The sequence below is a fragment of the Dipodomys merriami genome, unplaced genomic scaffold (genome assembly GCF_024711535.1).
Source record: "Dipodomys merriami isolate MVZ:Mamm:240054 unplaced genomic scaffold, mDipMer1.0.p SCAF_8, whole genome shotgun sequence".
In the NCBI taxonomy this organism is placed as follows: domain Eukaryota; kingdom Metazoa; phylum Chordata; class Mammalia; order Rodentia; family Heteromyidae; genus Dipodomys; species Dipodomys merriami.
In genome coordinates this window covers 19,578,280-19,593,727 of record NW_027206401.1, presented here as the reverse complement: position 1 = coordinate 19,593,727, position 15,448 = coordinate 19,578,280, and the positions used below count along the sequence as shown (strand labels likewise).

Below are 15,448 nucleotides of genomic sequence, written 5' to 3'. Positions count from 1 at the left end.
GAAGGTTTCATTGTAATGATTAGATAAGAATAAATTTTACTGAGCATTTGAAACTTTCCAACGCAGCCAGGGCAGGGCCTCAGACTTCCACAGTGGCAGAAGTGCAGAAGTGCCAAGGTGGTGCTCAGTCTCCACCCAGGCAGACAGGTGTGTGTTCCAGCTCACAGCCCCAGAATGCATCCATCAACTATTAGCTACTATGTCTGTCTGTCTGCTCACAGAATCAGCCCTGGGGCCACCAGAAAACTTCTGGCTGGGCACCAGTGGCTCATGTCTGTAATCCTAGCTACTCAGGATGCTGAGATCTGAGAATCACAGTTCGAAGCCAACCTGGGCAGAAAAGTCCCCATGAGCATCTTATCTCCAATAAACTACTCAAAAACTAGAAGTGGTGCTGTAGTTCAAGTAGTAGAGTGTTAGCCTTAAGAACAAAGAGGCTCAGGGACAGTGTCCAGGCCCTGAGTTCAAGCCCCACAACTGACCAAAAAAAAAGAATTGACCAACTTAGAGGAAGTGTAATTCTACTGGACAACTAATTTACTATTTATCAAAATGAATACCAGGAAGTAGAAACTTGTTTCTTTTGGGGGGAAGGAACACAGGAATGGAGGGAGCAAATGCAGTTGTGATTTTCAATTTCCTCATGTAAAATCTGAAGTGTGTGACTTGAGAGTAGGGATGGGAAGGGGGAAAATGGGGAAGAGGTGACCTTGGCATTGCACTCGTAACCTCGATTGTAGAACTGTAACCTTTGCAGCTACCTAACAATAATGACGATAATAATAATTAAACACACACACACACACACACAAGGATTGGCCAAGGTGATAGAACTAAATGACTAACTCATATTTCTGCCCATCATCAACTTCCAGAGCGTCTGGCAATCATTTCCATATAGAATTCACATAGTGTATCACCTTTCTATAAGGAAAGAAAGAATTTGAGTGGTTTTCCTTCTGATTGTGTGAGAACATGTGGATTGTAATAGCTTCACATACGTAGGCCCCGAGGGCTGACACCTTGAGCGATGGCTAACCCCCGACAGCACACGGCCATTACGTGCAGTGTTCGCTTGGATTGTGCAGTGATTCTTCATGTTTGTCTGGATTTCATGGAGGTCTTTTTTGGGTCTCCAGGTCTCATAGAAGTTTGGATCATCCTGTTGGAGCAGCTAACAGCAGCTGTGTCCAACTGTCCACGTCAGCACCAACCACCAACTCTGGATTTACTTTTCGAGCTGTTAAGAGATGTCACCAAAACACCTGGTAAATGTGTCTGTGTTGGTTTTGGATGGGAGTTGTCATCCATAAAACTTTTTTCAGGAAGGCATTTCCATGGATATCTACCTGTTTTTATTCTTTCCTGAACTTAAGGCATATCTGTTCATAGATGCGCATGTTTACTAGATTCTCCCAGCTAAAGAGCTACAATGTAATGAAATCTAATGCCTCTCCCTGTACTGCCCTACATGGCTTCTGCCCATCCATTTACGAAAGTCAAGTGGTAGCCAGTGGGTTGGATATGTTGGAGCCCCATGTCAATCAAACTGAGGTTCTTAATGTTTCCATAAGCCCGTAGGCTTTGCCATGTTCCATGCCTACATCTTTTATACCCAGCCAGTCCTGCAGGGCTTGTTTTTAGCCTCACGACGGTTAGTCAGGCTACCAGGACTAGACAGACATAAGCCAACCCCTCACAGGATAGGCAGTATTGTTTGTATTCAGGTCACAGTGGTTAGAGCCAAAGGCATTTAGTATTTTCCCAGCACAGTCCCACAGCTGCACAGGAAGAGAAGAGCTCTTTGGAAAGTCATTTCTTATTCAGAATTAATCAAGTTTAGCATATGCCTTTCTTCATCCCAGTTTTCCCAACGTCAAAGAAAGTTTTTATAGACATTTTAGTTTGTATGAACAGAATCAGAGCCTAAAATGAAGCTGCTAGTGATTTTCAGTGACAAGAAAATATCCAAATCCCTCATGAGGAAGGTTTGTTTGAAAATCATAGGAGCCAGATACAAGTGACTGACACCTATAATCCTAGCTACTCAGGAGGTTGAGACCCAGAAAATTATGGTTTGAATTGGCCTGCAAAAAGTTCAGTTGAGGGCTGGGAAGGTGGCTCAGTGGTAAAGCACTTGTCTTGCATGCTTGAGGCCCTGGGTTCGATTCCTCAGCACCCATAAGCAAAAAACAAGCCGGAAGTGGTGATGTGGCTCAAGTGGTAGAACGCTAGCCTTGAGCTGAAGAGCTGAGGGGCAGCGCCCAGGCTCAGAGTCCAGGCCCACGACTGGACCCAAAATAAAAACCAAAACAAAAAATTCAGTTGATTCCATCTCTGAATAACTAACAAAAAAAGAGTAGGGCTGGAGGCATGGCTCAAGTAGTAGAGCAAGAGCTATAAGAAAGAAAACAGCACAAGGCCCTGAGTCCAAACCATAGTACCAACACATACACACACATACCCCCACACACACATTACTACTACTACTAGAAGGAAACATTTTGAAGTGCAATTATACCTATAGATTAAGGTTTTTTCCCTTTTGTATATTCATGTAATTTTCATGTTGATTATAAAAGGATGCCTTGCTTTTAAAATCAGAATGTCTAACATCTGTTAACATTTCAATAAGAAAACACAAAGAGTTTTGTCTACACAGCCAACAATTTGAACCATCTAAACTGTCCATCAGTAAGGGAATAGATTAGTAAACTATTGCCAATCTGTATAGTAAAAATAGCATATAGCAGTAAAATTTGTTGCTCAATATGCAGCTCAAGGTTTATATTATCTTATTTATATAAAAGTAGCTTTAAACTTTTAGCCAATATGGCATGTGCTTGTAGTCACAGATACTTAGGAGTATCTACTTAGGAGTAGGAGGATTGCCTGAGCCCAGGAATTCATGACCAGCCTGGGCAACAAAGCAAGACCCAGTGTGAATAAGTAAACAAATCTATATTTCTATGTGTTCCCTGTAAGTCTAAGTACTTAGATTTTGAAACAGTTCCTTATTAGCATACATATCCATGTGTTTTCATTTGATAAATCAAATTCAGTTGATCAATATTTAACTTTATTGGTATTTGAATATTTATGAATAGACTAACATTTTACTTGTGTAACTGAACTCCTGCTGGAGAAAAGAAAAAAAAAATGTCACGGATATGCCCCATTCCATGATAAATCCTCCTTGTACCTGCTCAGAAAAGGTGGAGATCTTTGTAAAGAGACCTATGATGCTGAGCCTTTGAGATCATGGCTCTGACCCTGACTTTTCTTTTTCAGGACCGGGGTTTGGAATCTATGCAGTTGTTCATCTTCTCCTTCCTGTGATGTCCCTTTGGCTCCGTCGTAGCCATAAAGACCACTCCTACTGGGATGTGGCCTCTGCTAATTTCAAGCACGCCATTGGTCTGTCCTGTGAGCTGGTGGTGGAACACATTCAAAGCTTCCTGCACTCAGGTACCTATTACACCAGAGCAGGTCATTCTGAGCATTCCTAAGTGTTTAGTGAACAGCTAATGTAAACACCTCTGTCCTGGGGAATTACCAACAGAGAATCACATGATCAGGGCCAGACATCTAGTAGGGAAATTGATGTCCCTGCATCTCCTATAAAATTATCAAACATAACACTCTAAATACATGAGTAATTAGTATGTATTGTTTTGTTTCGTTTTAAAAAGATACTAATACCAAGCACCGGTAGCTTACCACTGTAATACTAGCTACTCAAGAGGCTGAGATCTGAGGATCACAATTCAAAGCCATCCTGGGCAGGAAAGTCCACAAGACTCTTATCTCCAATAAACTACTCAAAAAAGCCAGAAATGATGCTGTGGCTCAAGTAGTAGAGTACTCGCCTTGAGTAAAAGAAGCTCAGGGACAGCACCGAGGCCCAAAGTTCAAGTCCCAGGACCAGCAAATCATCATCATCATCATCATCATCATCATCATCATACTAGGGGGCTATGAAGGTGGGGAGGATGTGTACCCTATTGTCTTTCATCCAGGGAGGCTTAATGGAGGAGGTGGTGGTGTTTGAAAGGCCTCATTGTGGGCAAGAAGTTATTTAACACTCAAGATGAAGAGAAGTTTCTTAATATCTGTGGCACTTGGGGAAGGTGTGGAGCGTAGGATGGGGAATATATTGCAGCTGGAGGATGGGAAGGGGCCAAGAAGCAGGGGTGCCAAAGTCAACTTTGTGAAATGCAGATTCTTACTCATGATCTGCCATGGGAAGACTTGGGGAGTTGGGAGCAGAGGAAGTTTGGCTGCTCGCCCCAGAGGTTATAGGCTGGAAGAGCAAGGCATATGAAAGTATAAGGCGATATTTCCCATGCTGAAGAAGATAGAAAACTAAGGAGAATGCTGAACCAGAGGGACAGTCATGAAGCAGATAAGAAGCTAGGCCCTACTAAGTTTAGTAAGCACAGCCCACCTTGCAAAATAAGATCACTGATAGAGCAAATAGGGGGTCTTTTCAGATGCAGCTTGGTGACTGTGGCCCTAGGCGGGAATGGGCTTGACCAGGGCATCGCTACACAGCAAAGAACCCTTATAGACTCCACTGAAAATTGCCTCTGGGGCATCACCTGGACAGTCCTTGAACTGAGAAAGCCAGATATGCTTGTGGGAAGTCTACTTTCCTGGAGTCTGGGACTAGAATGCAAACAGAAGCCAAATTGACCAGCCCTAAGAAGTTTTCCCACAACCATTTAATTCAGTTCAATTCATTTATCAGGAATAAGGAAAGTATGCTTAATATATCTTTATTAGAAAAAAAGAATTTAAATTTTGTCCCAGCTAATATGCAGGCTAAATGGCCTATTCTGTTCTATTTAAGTAAATTAATCACATGCTTATCTCTGAAAAATATATGACAGACAGAAGCAAGTCACGTATTTTGTCTTGTCCTGTGTATGAAACAAAATGAAAATTTGATAAAAATCCAAGAAAAATGTTGCTTTCCAAGGGTTTCCAGTGTTGCCATTTCTCTCATTGTTCTGGGTTTTTTTCCTTTATTTTTCCATGGCTCAGGTGTTCATCTTCTACTCTAGATGGTCATTTCTATCCTTCCCTTCTCCCTAGAGCTCTAAGATTCAGATCTTTCTTCTTCCCACAGACATCAGATATGAGGGCATGATCAACACCATGCTAAAGGACTTGTTTGAGTTGCTGGTGGCCTGTGTGGCCAAACCCACAGAAACCATCTCCCGAGTGGGCTGCTCCTGCATTCGGTGAGAAAGAGGTTCCTGGCACTTTACTGATTGGGAATTTTATGGTGACATCCAAGGAAATTAAATTATCATTAGTTGTAGCAACTTTTTAGATGGTTTTTATAAGTAAAAATGACATTAGGAAGTAAAAATTACTAAGTTGTAATAATTCATTTCAGCAAATATTCCTTGGGTAATAAAGATATGGAGTATGGAAAGTAACATAAATGAACATCTACATTCTGAAGTTTATGGACCATTCAGAGTAACAGGTTATCCAGGTGTGGTGGTACATGACTATAATCCCAGCACTCAGGAGGTAGAGGCAGGGAGATCATGAGATTAAGGCAGGTTTGGGCTAGTTAGCAAGAATGTGTCAAAAAAGAAGGGAGCAGAGGGAGGATCACGTGAAGAAATTACAACAATGAGGAGTAAATGGCAAAGCATAATAGTGGGGGGAGGAGGAGGAGGAGGAGGAGTCTATAAGAGCTTCATTCTAATTAATAGTCAGTGAGCACACTTTCCATAGGGACTTTCCAAGTTGGAAATGAATAGATGCACAGAAATAAGCATGAGGACTGACAATGGGCAGACTTGTTTATTATCTGTAGAGAAATCATTTTTAATGAATTGAATGGAAGAATTAGTACAGAATATGTACCCTTGTATAAGCCCAAATTTGAATATCAGCATGTTTGCAATGGGGATCCATTGGTATTTCTGTTAAAATGCTTTAGAAAATAGTATCTTGAACCAGGTGTGTTAAACCCACCTGCTCTGTAGATAGAAATAGGAGGATCACAGTCAGACCAGCTCCAGAACAGAAAACAAATTTAAAGTGGTTGGAGGTATAGCTCAGTTGGTAGACTGCCTGCCTAGCAAGTATAAGGCCCTGAGTTCAGATCCCAGGACAAGGAAGGAAGGAAAGGAAGGAAGGAAGGAAGGAAGGAGAGGGGGAAGGGAGGGAGGGAAAAGGAAGGAAGAAAGAAGGCAGGAAGGAAGGAAAGGAAGGAAGGAAGGAAGAAGGAAGGGAGGGAGGGAGGGAGAGAAAGGAAAAGAGAAGAGTGTCTTGACCATTTAACACCAGCAGAAGAAAGGCAAGCATGACAAGACAGACACTGTCAGCAGGCAACTACAGAATCAATGTGTGCAAGTGTCCGTAAGGTCCCCACACCTGTGGGAACACAAGTGTCTGGCTGTCGTGGCAGGTACGTGCTGGTGACAGCGGGCCCAGTGTTCACTGAGGAGATGTGGCGGCTGGCCTGCTGTGCCCTGCAGGATGCCTTCTCTGCCACCCTCAAGCCAGTGAAGGTAAACTGGGAGGAGAAAGCCCCCGTGTTTCTCTTCTTCCCTGCCCCCTGAGGCGCCATCCAGGTAGGCACCTACACGTTCCCTGCCGCCTCACACGAACCTTGAAGAGGATGAGAAAGAATTTGGTGGGTCACTGCTTTTGTCCCAGGCCCAGTGGCAATGCCTGATCCCAGACTGGGCCTGGCACTGTGAGCCAGGATACCCCAGTGACCACCTGCTGTTTCCCCTAGGACCTGCTGGGCTGCTTCCACAGTGGCACGGAGAGCTTCAGCGGGGAAGGCTGCCAGGTGCGAGTGGCAGCCCCATCCTCTTCCCCCAGTGCTGAGGCTGAGTACTGGCGCATCCGAGCCATGGCCCAGCAGGTAAGGGCTGCTGGTTGGGTGTTGGGGGCCCCAGGTGCATGCTGGGAGTTCTGGAGGTCCTGCATGACCAAACTGCCTTTCTTTCCCTTATGCAAGGATGTATGCCTCCAGACTCTGACCTCTTGCCTACACTGTGCTTTCCCCGCAATGACTTTACCCCAGTCAGTAGCATCACTCCTTACTGGGGCTGGCCCATGATCAGCCATGGCCAACTCTAGTACCCACATCAACCAGAGTCTTTTTTTTTTTAGTTTTTTTGGGGGGGTCTGGTCATAGGGCCGGAACACTGGGCCTGGGCGCTGTCCCTCAGCTCTTCAGCTCAAGGCTAGCGCTCTACCACTTGAGCCACAGCGCACTTCCAGCTTTTTTCTTTTTGCTGAGGAATCGAATCCAGGGCCTCATGCATGCAAGGCAAGCACTCTACCACTGAGCCACCTTCCCAGTCCCCAACCAAAGTCTTTGAGCCCCCAAGACTACATGTCTAACTTGTCTAGGCTACAAAGTATTTACAGCTAAACTATACTTTGCCTAAGGATGACAGAATGTATTTGATTTGTTGTTGTTAATGATTTTCTATCCAGAACCCAGACTAACACTTAAAAATGGCTTCCTAATTTTGAGTTGAATGTACCTAATCATGAAAATGTACTCAACTGTTCAGGAGCCATCATTAACTGATACCTCTTTCTTTTTGAGGTGCATATAAAAGGTCACAAATGGCTAGGCACTAGTGGCTCACACCCACAATCCTAGCTACTCAGGAGCCTGAGATCTGAGGACTGTGGTTCAAAGTCAGCCCAGGCAGGAAAGGCCAAGAGACTCTCATCTCCAACTAACTGCCTAAAAACTGGAAGTAGAGCTGCAGTTCAAAGTGGTAGAACACTAACTAGCCTTGAGCAAAAAAACAAAAAACAAAACTCAGGAACAGTGCCCAGGCCCTTAGTTCAAGCCCCATGACCAACAACAACCCAAAAAAAGGTCATAAATGTTGGGTTGTATCCTCCTAAGTTGCGGAGAATAAATTCTATATGGTTCTCTGGTATAGAAGTATGTGTTCACTTAGTATGTGTCTGTTGGCTTACTGAATCACAGGTCATAGAATATTATCACAAGCTACAAATATCTCCCTAAGTATGCAGCTACAGTGTAAGTAAATATCATCCCTAAGTTCATATGTATTCATCACAATGCTATTTATAATAGCAAAAAATGAAACTTTTCATGAAATGAAATTCCCAGCAACCATGGGCTGGCTGATCCCGTGATCACATGTTTGACTTGTATCTTCATAAGCAGCAGGACAACCATGAGGGAGGATCCTGAGTTTAGCATAGGAAACTTATTTCACAAATGCAGCCAAGTGCCGGTGGCTCAGGCCTGTAATCCTAGGTACTCAGAAGGCTGAGATCTGAGGATCACGGTTCAAAGCCAACCCAGGCAGAAAAGTCCCTGTGAGACTTTTATCTCCAGTGAACCACTCAAAGACCAGAAGTGGTGCTGTGGCTCAAAGTGATAGAGCTCTAGCCTTGAGCTCAGGGACAGCGCCTAAGTCCTGAGTTCAAGCCCCACAACTGAAAAAAAATCAAAAAAGGACAAATGTATATATACTGTCAGCATTGAATTCAATTTGAAAATACAAAGTGACTTAGAAGTTCCATACAAAAGGCTCCTTTTCTCTAGATCTGCTTGAAGCCTTAATAAAATGTCCTCCTCCACACAATGATAACCTTAGATCTCCCAAATATCAATATTAGGGACCCAGCCCCTCCCACACTGGGGGGCTGGAAAGTTTCCTGGGCAGAGTTGACTTCTCAAGGGCTCCGGTAGAAGAACAAGAACTTGCTGCTATGGGCTTCTCACCCCTTCTAGAGCCTGGTTCCTAACATCCCGGGGTGTGGTGACTCTGCAGGGTCTGAAGCAAAGGAATGTGTCCCCAGTCCACAGAAGCTGAGGAGAGGAAATGTCGTAAACAAAAGGGGAAGCCCCTTCCAGCAGCAAGACTGGCTTAGAAGCTGGTCACTGTTGGCTCACTCCCGTGATCCTAGCTATTCAAAAGGCTGAGATCTGAGAATCACACTACGAAGCCTGCCGGGGAAGGGAAGTTGTGATATTGTTAGCATGGAGTCAACAGTCAACATTTTTTACCCTGCTCTAATGATCTGTGTATGTAGTACCCACATATCTACTTATTTAATTCAACAAATATGCTAGGTAAGAAACCAATATCATCTCCATTTTTTTAGGTAAGGAAATGAGAATAAGCCTCTAGTCCAGGACTATCCAGCTAGGACGAGCATTTCTGACTGTTCCTCGGTACACTCTTGCAGGTGTTCATGCTAGACACTCAGTGCTCCCCAAAGACTCCAAACAACTTTGATCACGCTCAGTCCTGCCAGCTCATCATCGAGCTGCCTCCTGATGAGAAGCCAAATGGACATACCAAGAAAAGGTATGCACAAAGAGCAGATAAGGAAGAAAGTCAGTCATTCTCGGTTCTTGCTTATTTTCATCCATGCTTTGGCCAAGAACAGAGCAAACGTGTTGGAATCACTTAACAACAAATGTCATGAAAGTGGTCAACCTTATAACAAAATTCCCCACATTCTATATGAACAGGTTTGTAAAAGCTGCTATAACAAAGTACTACAGGATGGGGAATAAATAGCAGAGAGATCAGAGCCAGAAATCAGAGATTAAACTACAGGCAGAGTTTCTTTTGATATCTTTCCTTTACAATCGCTTTCAGTGTGTTCAGATTTCCTCTTCTTTTAAAGACAGCAGTCATAGTTGCTTAAGATAGACCCTATTGACTAATTTTTACTTTTAGAGCCCCTTTCTCCAAATGCAGTCAAATTCCGAGGTACCCAGGATTATGACTCAGATGTGAAGAGGATAGAACCCGGCTCTTAAAAGCATATATGATAGAGTCCTTTAAAAATATTATTGGTCACTAGGCACTGGCAGCTCACAACTATAATCCTACCTACTCAGGAGTCTGAGATTTGAAGACATAGGTTTGAAGCTAGCCCAAGCAGGAAAGTTTGTGAGAATCATATTGCCAATTAACCACAAAAAGCCACAAGCAGAGGTGTAGCTCAAGTTCCAGCCTTGAGTAAAAAAATCTAAGAAACAGCATCCATGCCCTGAGTTCTAGTCCAGGTACCTGCACTGAAAAAGAAAAAAGAATTCACAAAACTGAGGAGGTCAAATCGCTTGGCACTCTAACATTTACATCTAAAACTCCCTTCCCTAGGCCATGCTCTGATTAGAAATGAGTAGGCCTAGTGTCTACCTTCTCTCCTGAGGGCCATTTTGGGAAACCCAAATGACTTCACCACTGGTGAAGGAGCCCAGGCCCCATCATCAGGGAATTTTCATCAGGCAATGTTGTTTTCTCACCTAGATTTGTTTTAGAAAGATGTTAATTATCAACTCATTCCCTGACTTGCCCATGCTGGCCTTACTATACCCACAGCATTAACTCTTCATAAGTGTTTGACACTCTTCTCTTACACATTCTGGGCACATTGAAGATTGATCAATGTGCACCTGGCACATGAACACTTAATCTTAGAGAAACCAGTTTGGTAGCAGAGCCAAATTTCAATTGGTTGCAAAATGCTTTGGGATTAAGAGAAAAGGGTAGAAGGTAGGGGGAAACCCACTTAACATGGAAAGAATTTCTTACTGTCCTGATTTGATAGCTTATTAACTCCTAACTATGAAAGAAAGTGACATGTGTTAGGTCCCATAAGTATACTCAGTTTTAACATGTTTATAAGACTCTTATATGTGTTTCCTAAGGTTTGATGATGTCAAATTAGCAGCCTGACTTACATTTTAGGCTTTCAGGATTTATATGTGTGTGTATGCATATATGTATGTATATATGTATATGTGTGGATGTATATATATATGTATGTATGTACCAAGGATTCTACAAGTTGTGATTAAAGTGGAAGTTGGCTCCTTTGGGGGGGGGGGGCGGGGAGATATTGACACAGCTATTTAGTTTAGAATTTCAAAGCATCAGAGGTAGATGGGAGTCACGAGCCCCCTTTGTTGGCGTTCTCAGCGTTTCTTTCAGGGAGATCGTGGTGAGCTTGCTGTCGCATCAAGTGTTACTGCAGAACCTGTACGACATCCTGTTAGAAGAATTTGTCAAAGGTCCTTCACCTGGAGAGGAAAAATCCATCCAAGTGCCAGACACCAAGCTGGCAGGCTTCCTCAGATACATCTCCATGCAGAACTTGGCTGTCATCTTTGACCTGCTGCTGGACTCCTACAGGACAGCCCGGGATTTTGACACGAGCCCAGGACTCAAGTGCCTGCTGAAGAAGGTATCTGGCATCGGGGGCGCCGCCAACCTCTACCGCCAGTCCGCCATGAGCTTCAACATTTACTTCCACGCGCTGGTGTGCGCAGTGCTCACCAACCAAGAGGCCATCACGGCCGAGCAGGTGAAGAAGGTGCTGTTTGAGGACGAGGAGAGAAGCTCGGATTCCTCCCAGCAGTGCTCCTCGGAGGATGAAGACATCTTCGAGGAGACCGCCCAGGTGAGCCCCCCACGGGGCAAGGAGAAAAGGCGCTGGCGCGCGCGCCTGCCCTCCCTCAGCGTGCAGCCCGTGAGCAACGCCGACTGGGTGTGGCTGGTCAAGCGTCTGCACAAGCTGTGCATGGAGCTGTGTAACCACTACATCCAGATGCACCTGGACCTGGAGAGCAGCCTGGAGGAGCCGCCGCTCTTCAAGAGCGACCCCTTCTTCATCCTGCCCTCCTTCCAGTCCGAGTCGTCCACCCCGTCCACCGGCACCGAGGGCTTCTCGGGCAAGGACACGCCTTCGGAGGATGACCGCAGCCAGCCCCGGGAGCCCCCGGGCGAGCCTGCGAGCCTCAGGCTGGGCGGCGGGGACCTGCGGATGCCGCCGCTCAGCCCCAAGGTGGAGAAGAAGAGTCCTGGCCGCAAGAAGGAGTGGTGGGAGAATGCCGGGAATAAAATTTACACCATGGCGGCCGACAAGACCATTTCCAAGTTGATGACGGAATACAAGAAGAGGAAGCAGCAGCAGCACAATCTGCCCACCTTCCCCAAGGAAGTCAAGGGGGATAAGAAGGGAGAGCCCCTGGGACCCCGGGTCCCGGACTCCCCGCTGCTCCAGAGACCCCAGCATCTGATGGACCAAGGACAGATGCGCCATTCCTTCAGTGCTGGGCCCGAGCTGCTGCGACAGGAGAAGAGGCCTCGCTCGGGCTCCACCGGGAGCTCACTGAGCGTCTCCGTGAGAGATGCAGAAACCCAGATCCAGGTAGGTCCCTGCAGGCCTGGGGATGCAGGCAGGCCCCTCGGGTGCAGACAGGACCCCCTCATGCAGACAGGACTCCATGTAGACCAGACCCCAGGATGCAAGCAGGACCCCAGGATGCAAGCAGGACCCCAGGATGCAGGCAGGACCCCAGGATGCAGGCAGGACCCCAGGATACAGACAGGACCCCAGGATGCAGACAGGACCCCAGGATGCAAGCAGGACCCCAGGATGCAGGCAGGACCCCCTCATGCAGACAGGACCCCAGGATGCAGACAGGACCCCAGGATGCAAGCAGGACCCCAGGATGCAAGCAGGACCCCAGGATGCAGGCAGGACCCCAGGATGCAGGCAGGACCCCAGGATGCAAGCAGGACCCCAGGATGCAAGCAGGACCCCAGGATGCAGACAGGACCCCAGGATGCAGGCAGGACCCCAGGATGCAGGCAGGACCCCAGGATACAGACAGGACCCCAGGATACAGACAGGACCCCAGGATGCAGGCAGGACCCCAGGATGCAGGCAGGACCCCCTCATGCAGACAGGACCCCAGGATGCAGACAGGACCCCAGGATGCAGGCAGGACCCCAGGATGCAGGCAGGACCCCAGGATGCAAGCAGGACCCCAGGATGCAGGCAGGACCCCAGGATGCAGGCAGGACCCCAGGATACAGACAGGACCCCAGGATACAGACAGGACCCCAGGATGCAGGCAGGACCCCAGGATGCAGGCAGGACCCCCTCATGCAGACAGGACCCCAGGATGCAAGCAGGACCCCAGGATGCAGGCAGGACCCCCTCATGCAGACAGGATTCCATGTAGACAGGACCCTAGGATGCAAGCAGGACCCCAGGATGCAGGCAGGACCCCAGGATACAGACAGGACCCCAGGATGCAGGCAGGCCCCCAGGATGCAGACAGGACCCCAGGATGCAGACAGGACCCCAGGATGCAGGACCCCAGGATGCAGGCAGAACTCCAGGATGCAGACAGGACTCCAGGATGCAGGACCCCAGGATGCAGGCAGAACTCCAGGATGCAGACAGGACCCCAGGATACAGACAGGACCCCAGGATACAGACAGGACCCCCTCATGCAGACAGGACCTCATCATGCAGACAGGATCCCTGTGGCAAGTTCCTGATGGGTCTCCATTGCAGGGCTTGTGTCTGCATTCAAAGATCCAGTAGAAACCAGATGGGAGGTGGGGGGAGAGGTGGAGGGAGGGTACAGAACATGAACTGCAAAGTCAGAGGATGGCCTGAGCTTACTTAAGCTGTAGTATCTGTCTGGACCAATTTAACAGTGGGGAACAAATTTCATTCTCCAACAACTTCAAAAACTAAGTTTCTCTGGTGGAGCAGGCATTACTGAGAATGCGGAGCCCACCAGTACAGTTAAACACTAACGCTCATTCAACAGACGATCTTTCACCAGGCACTTGTGGCTCACACCTAGCTGCTCAGAAGGTGGAGATCTGAGGATCAAGGTTCAAAGCCAACCAGGGCAGGAAAGTCCATAATAGTCTTATCTCTAATTAACTAGCAAAAATGTTGGAAGTGGAGTTGTGACTCAATTGATAGAGTGCTAGCCGTGAGCCAAAAAGTTCAGGGACAGTGCCTAGGCCCTGACTTCAAGCCCCAGCATGGCAATATGTAAAGAAAGAAATAAATACATAAATGAGTCAGCACTGGAAGCAGTCCACAGTTCTAAAGCATGACTAAATATTACTAGGTGGTGATTGCAGGGAGTTGTTCTCACCTCCAGTCTTTCTAACCCAGCGGAGCATGTGAAGATTCTCCCTCTTCAGGGGGTTTTGAATGTGCCTGCTCCTTCCTGTATTTGATATTTGTAATCCTGTGGCTCATCAAAAGTGAGTATGAGAGGAAAATAATGTGGGTGTGGCTTGTTCCATTTGAGAATAGATGAAATAGGAAAACAGAAATGGAAGCATCTGGAGAAAGTCTTTTGAAAATAATCCAAATATTCATTTTAAATTAGAGGTTCCTCTCAAAAACATAGTACATATATCCAAAGATCGGGACCAGACACAATGCTCACAACTGCAATCCCAGCTACTCAGGAGGCAGAGATCAGGAAGATCATGGTTTAAGGCCAGTCTCGTTCAACCAATGAACTGGGCATGGTTGTGTTCATCTGTAATGCCAGCTATAAGGGAGGCCTTAGGTAGGAGGGTTGTAGTCTGAGGCTGGCCCTGGGGGAAAAAATGTGAGGCCTTTGCTGAAAAAGAATGAAAGCAAAAAGGTCTGAGGCCATGGTTCAATTGGTAGATTAATTTGCCTTTGCAAGCATGAGGCCCTGAGTTCAAACTCTAGTTCTGCCAATACTACTGCTAATAATGATCATTAAAGAAGATGATCTGGGACCCTCAGTGTCTTTGAACTTCTATAAGAATATAGTATTAGTATGAACATAACTTTGAAATTAGCATGAATCTTAGAAGTTGCCTTATTTTCCTCTGAAATATCTTGAACACAGAACCAAACTTCAGAATGAAGAATCCTCAAAACTTCAAACAAGAGCTGGGAATGTGTCTTAGTTTGAAGAGTGCTTGCCTACCATGCATGAAGCCCTGGGTTCGATTCCTCAGTACCACATAAACAGCAAACGCTGCAAGTGGCACTGTGGCTCAAGTAGTAGAATGCTAGCCTTAAGTAAAAGAAGCCCAGGAACAGTAGCAAGGCCTTGAGTTCAAGCCCCAGGGCTGGCAAAAAAAAAAAAGAAAGAAAGAAAACAAGACTAGATTGTCTTTTGCATTGTTTAATATTATTAAGTAGTTATACAAAGAGGTTACGATTCCATAAGTCAGGTTATGAGTACAATGTATCCAGGCTTGGTAAGATGTATGGTCATTGTTTAACAAATAAGATTCCTGGCAAATCATATACTAAATTGCTTTTTCATATATTAGCATTTTGTTTAATGATTTTAAAGTTTTCCTAAATTAAGGCAACATTTTTCCAAGTCATCTAGCTATTATAAAAATGACTGATTAAAAGCATCTAATGTCCTATAAAATATAGGGAAAGCAACAGAGTTTTTAATCCAAGCAATTGAATGTGCTATGAGTCTTTGACCATCCTGCTGTATGTGAAGTGAAAACCACCTTTAACTAAAGGTGCATGAAAGGATTAAAGCCTGAGGAAATCCACCCCACCAACTGGCAGGACTTAACCACAATGCTCAGTGAAATGTGAGTCAGTCAGCAATTCTCTCTAATCCTTT

General features: G+C 45.8%; 1 protein-coding gene across 1 annotated transcript in view; it reads left to right on the top strand.

Moving 5' to 3' along the window:
- Positions 1-15,448, top strand: part of Arfgef3 (ARFGEF family member 3) — a 124,298-nt gene that overhangs the window by 99,417 nt on the left and 9,433 nt on the right. Inside the window, exons 27-33 of the mRNA XM_070010543.1 lie at positions 1,140-1,268; positions 3,292-3,468; positions 5,132-5,246; positions 6,434-6,536; positions 6,767-6,898; positions 9,226-9,347; positions 10,974-12,204. Coding sequence (XP_069866644.1) covers positions 1,140-1,268; positions 3,292-3,468; positions 5,132-5,246; positions 6,434-6,536; positions 6,767-6,898; positions 9,226-9,347; positions 10,974-12,204 — 2,009 coding nt within the window. The remainder of the gene's footprint in view (positions 1-1,139; positions 1,269-3,291; positions 3,469-5,131; positions 5,247-6,433; positions 6,537-6,766; positions 6,899-9,225; positions 9,348-10,973; positions 12,205-15,448) is intronic.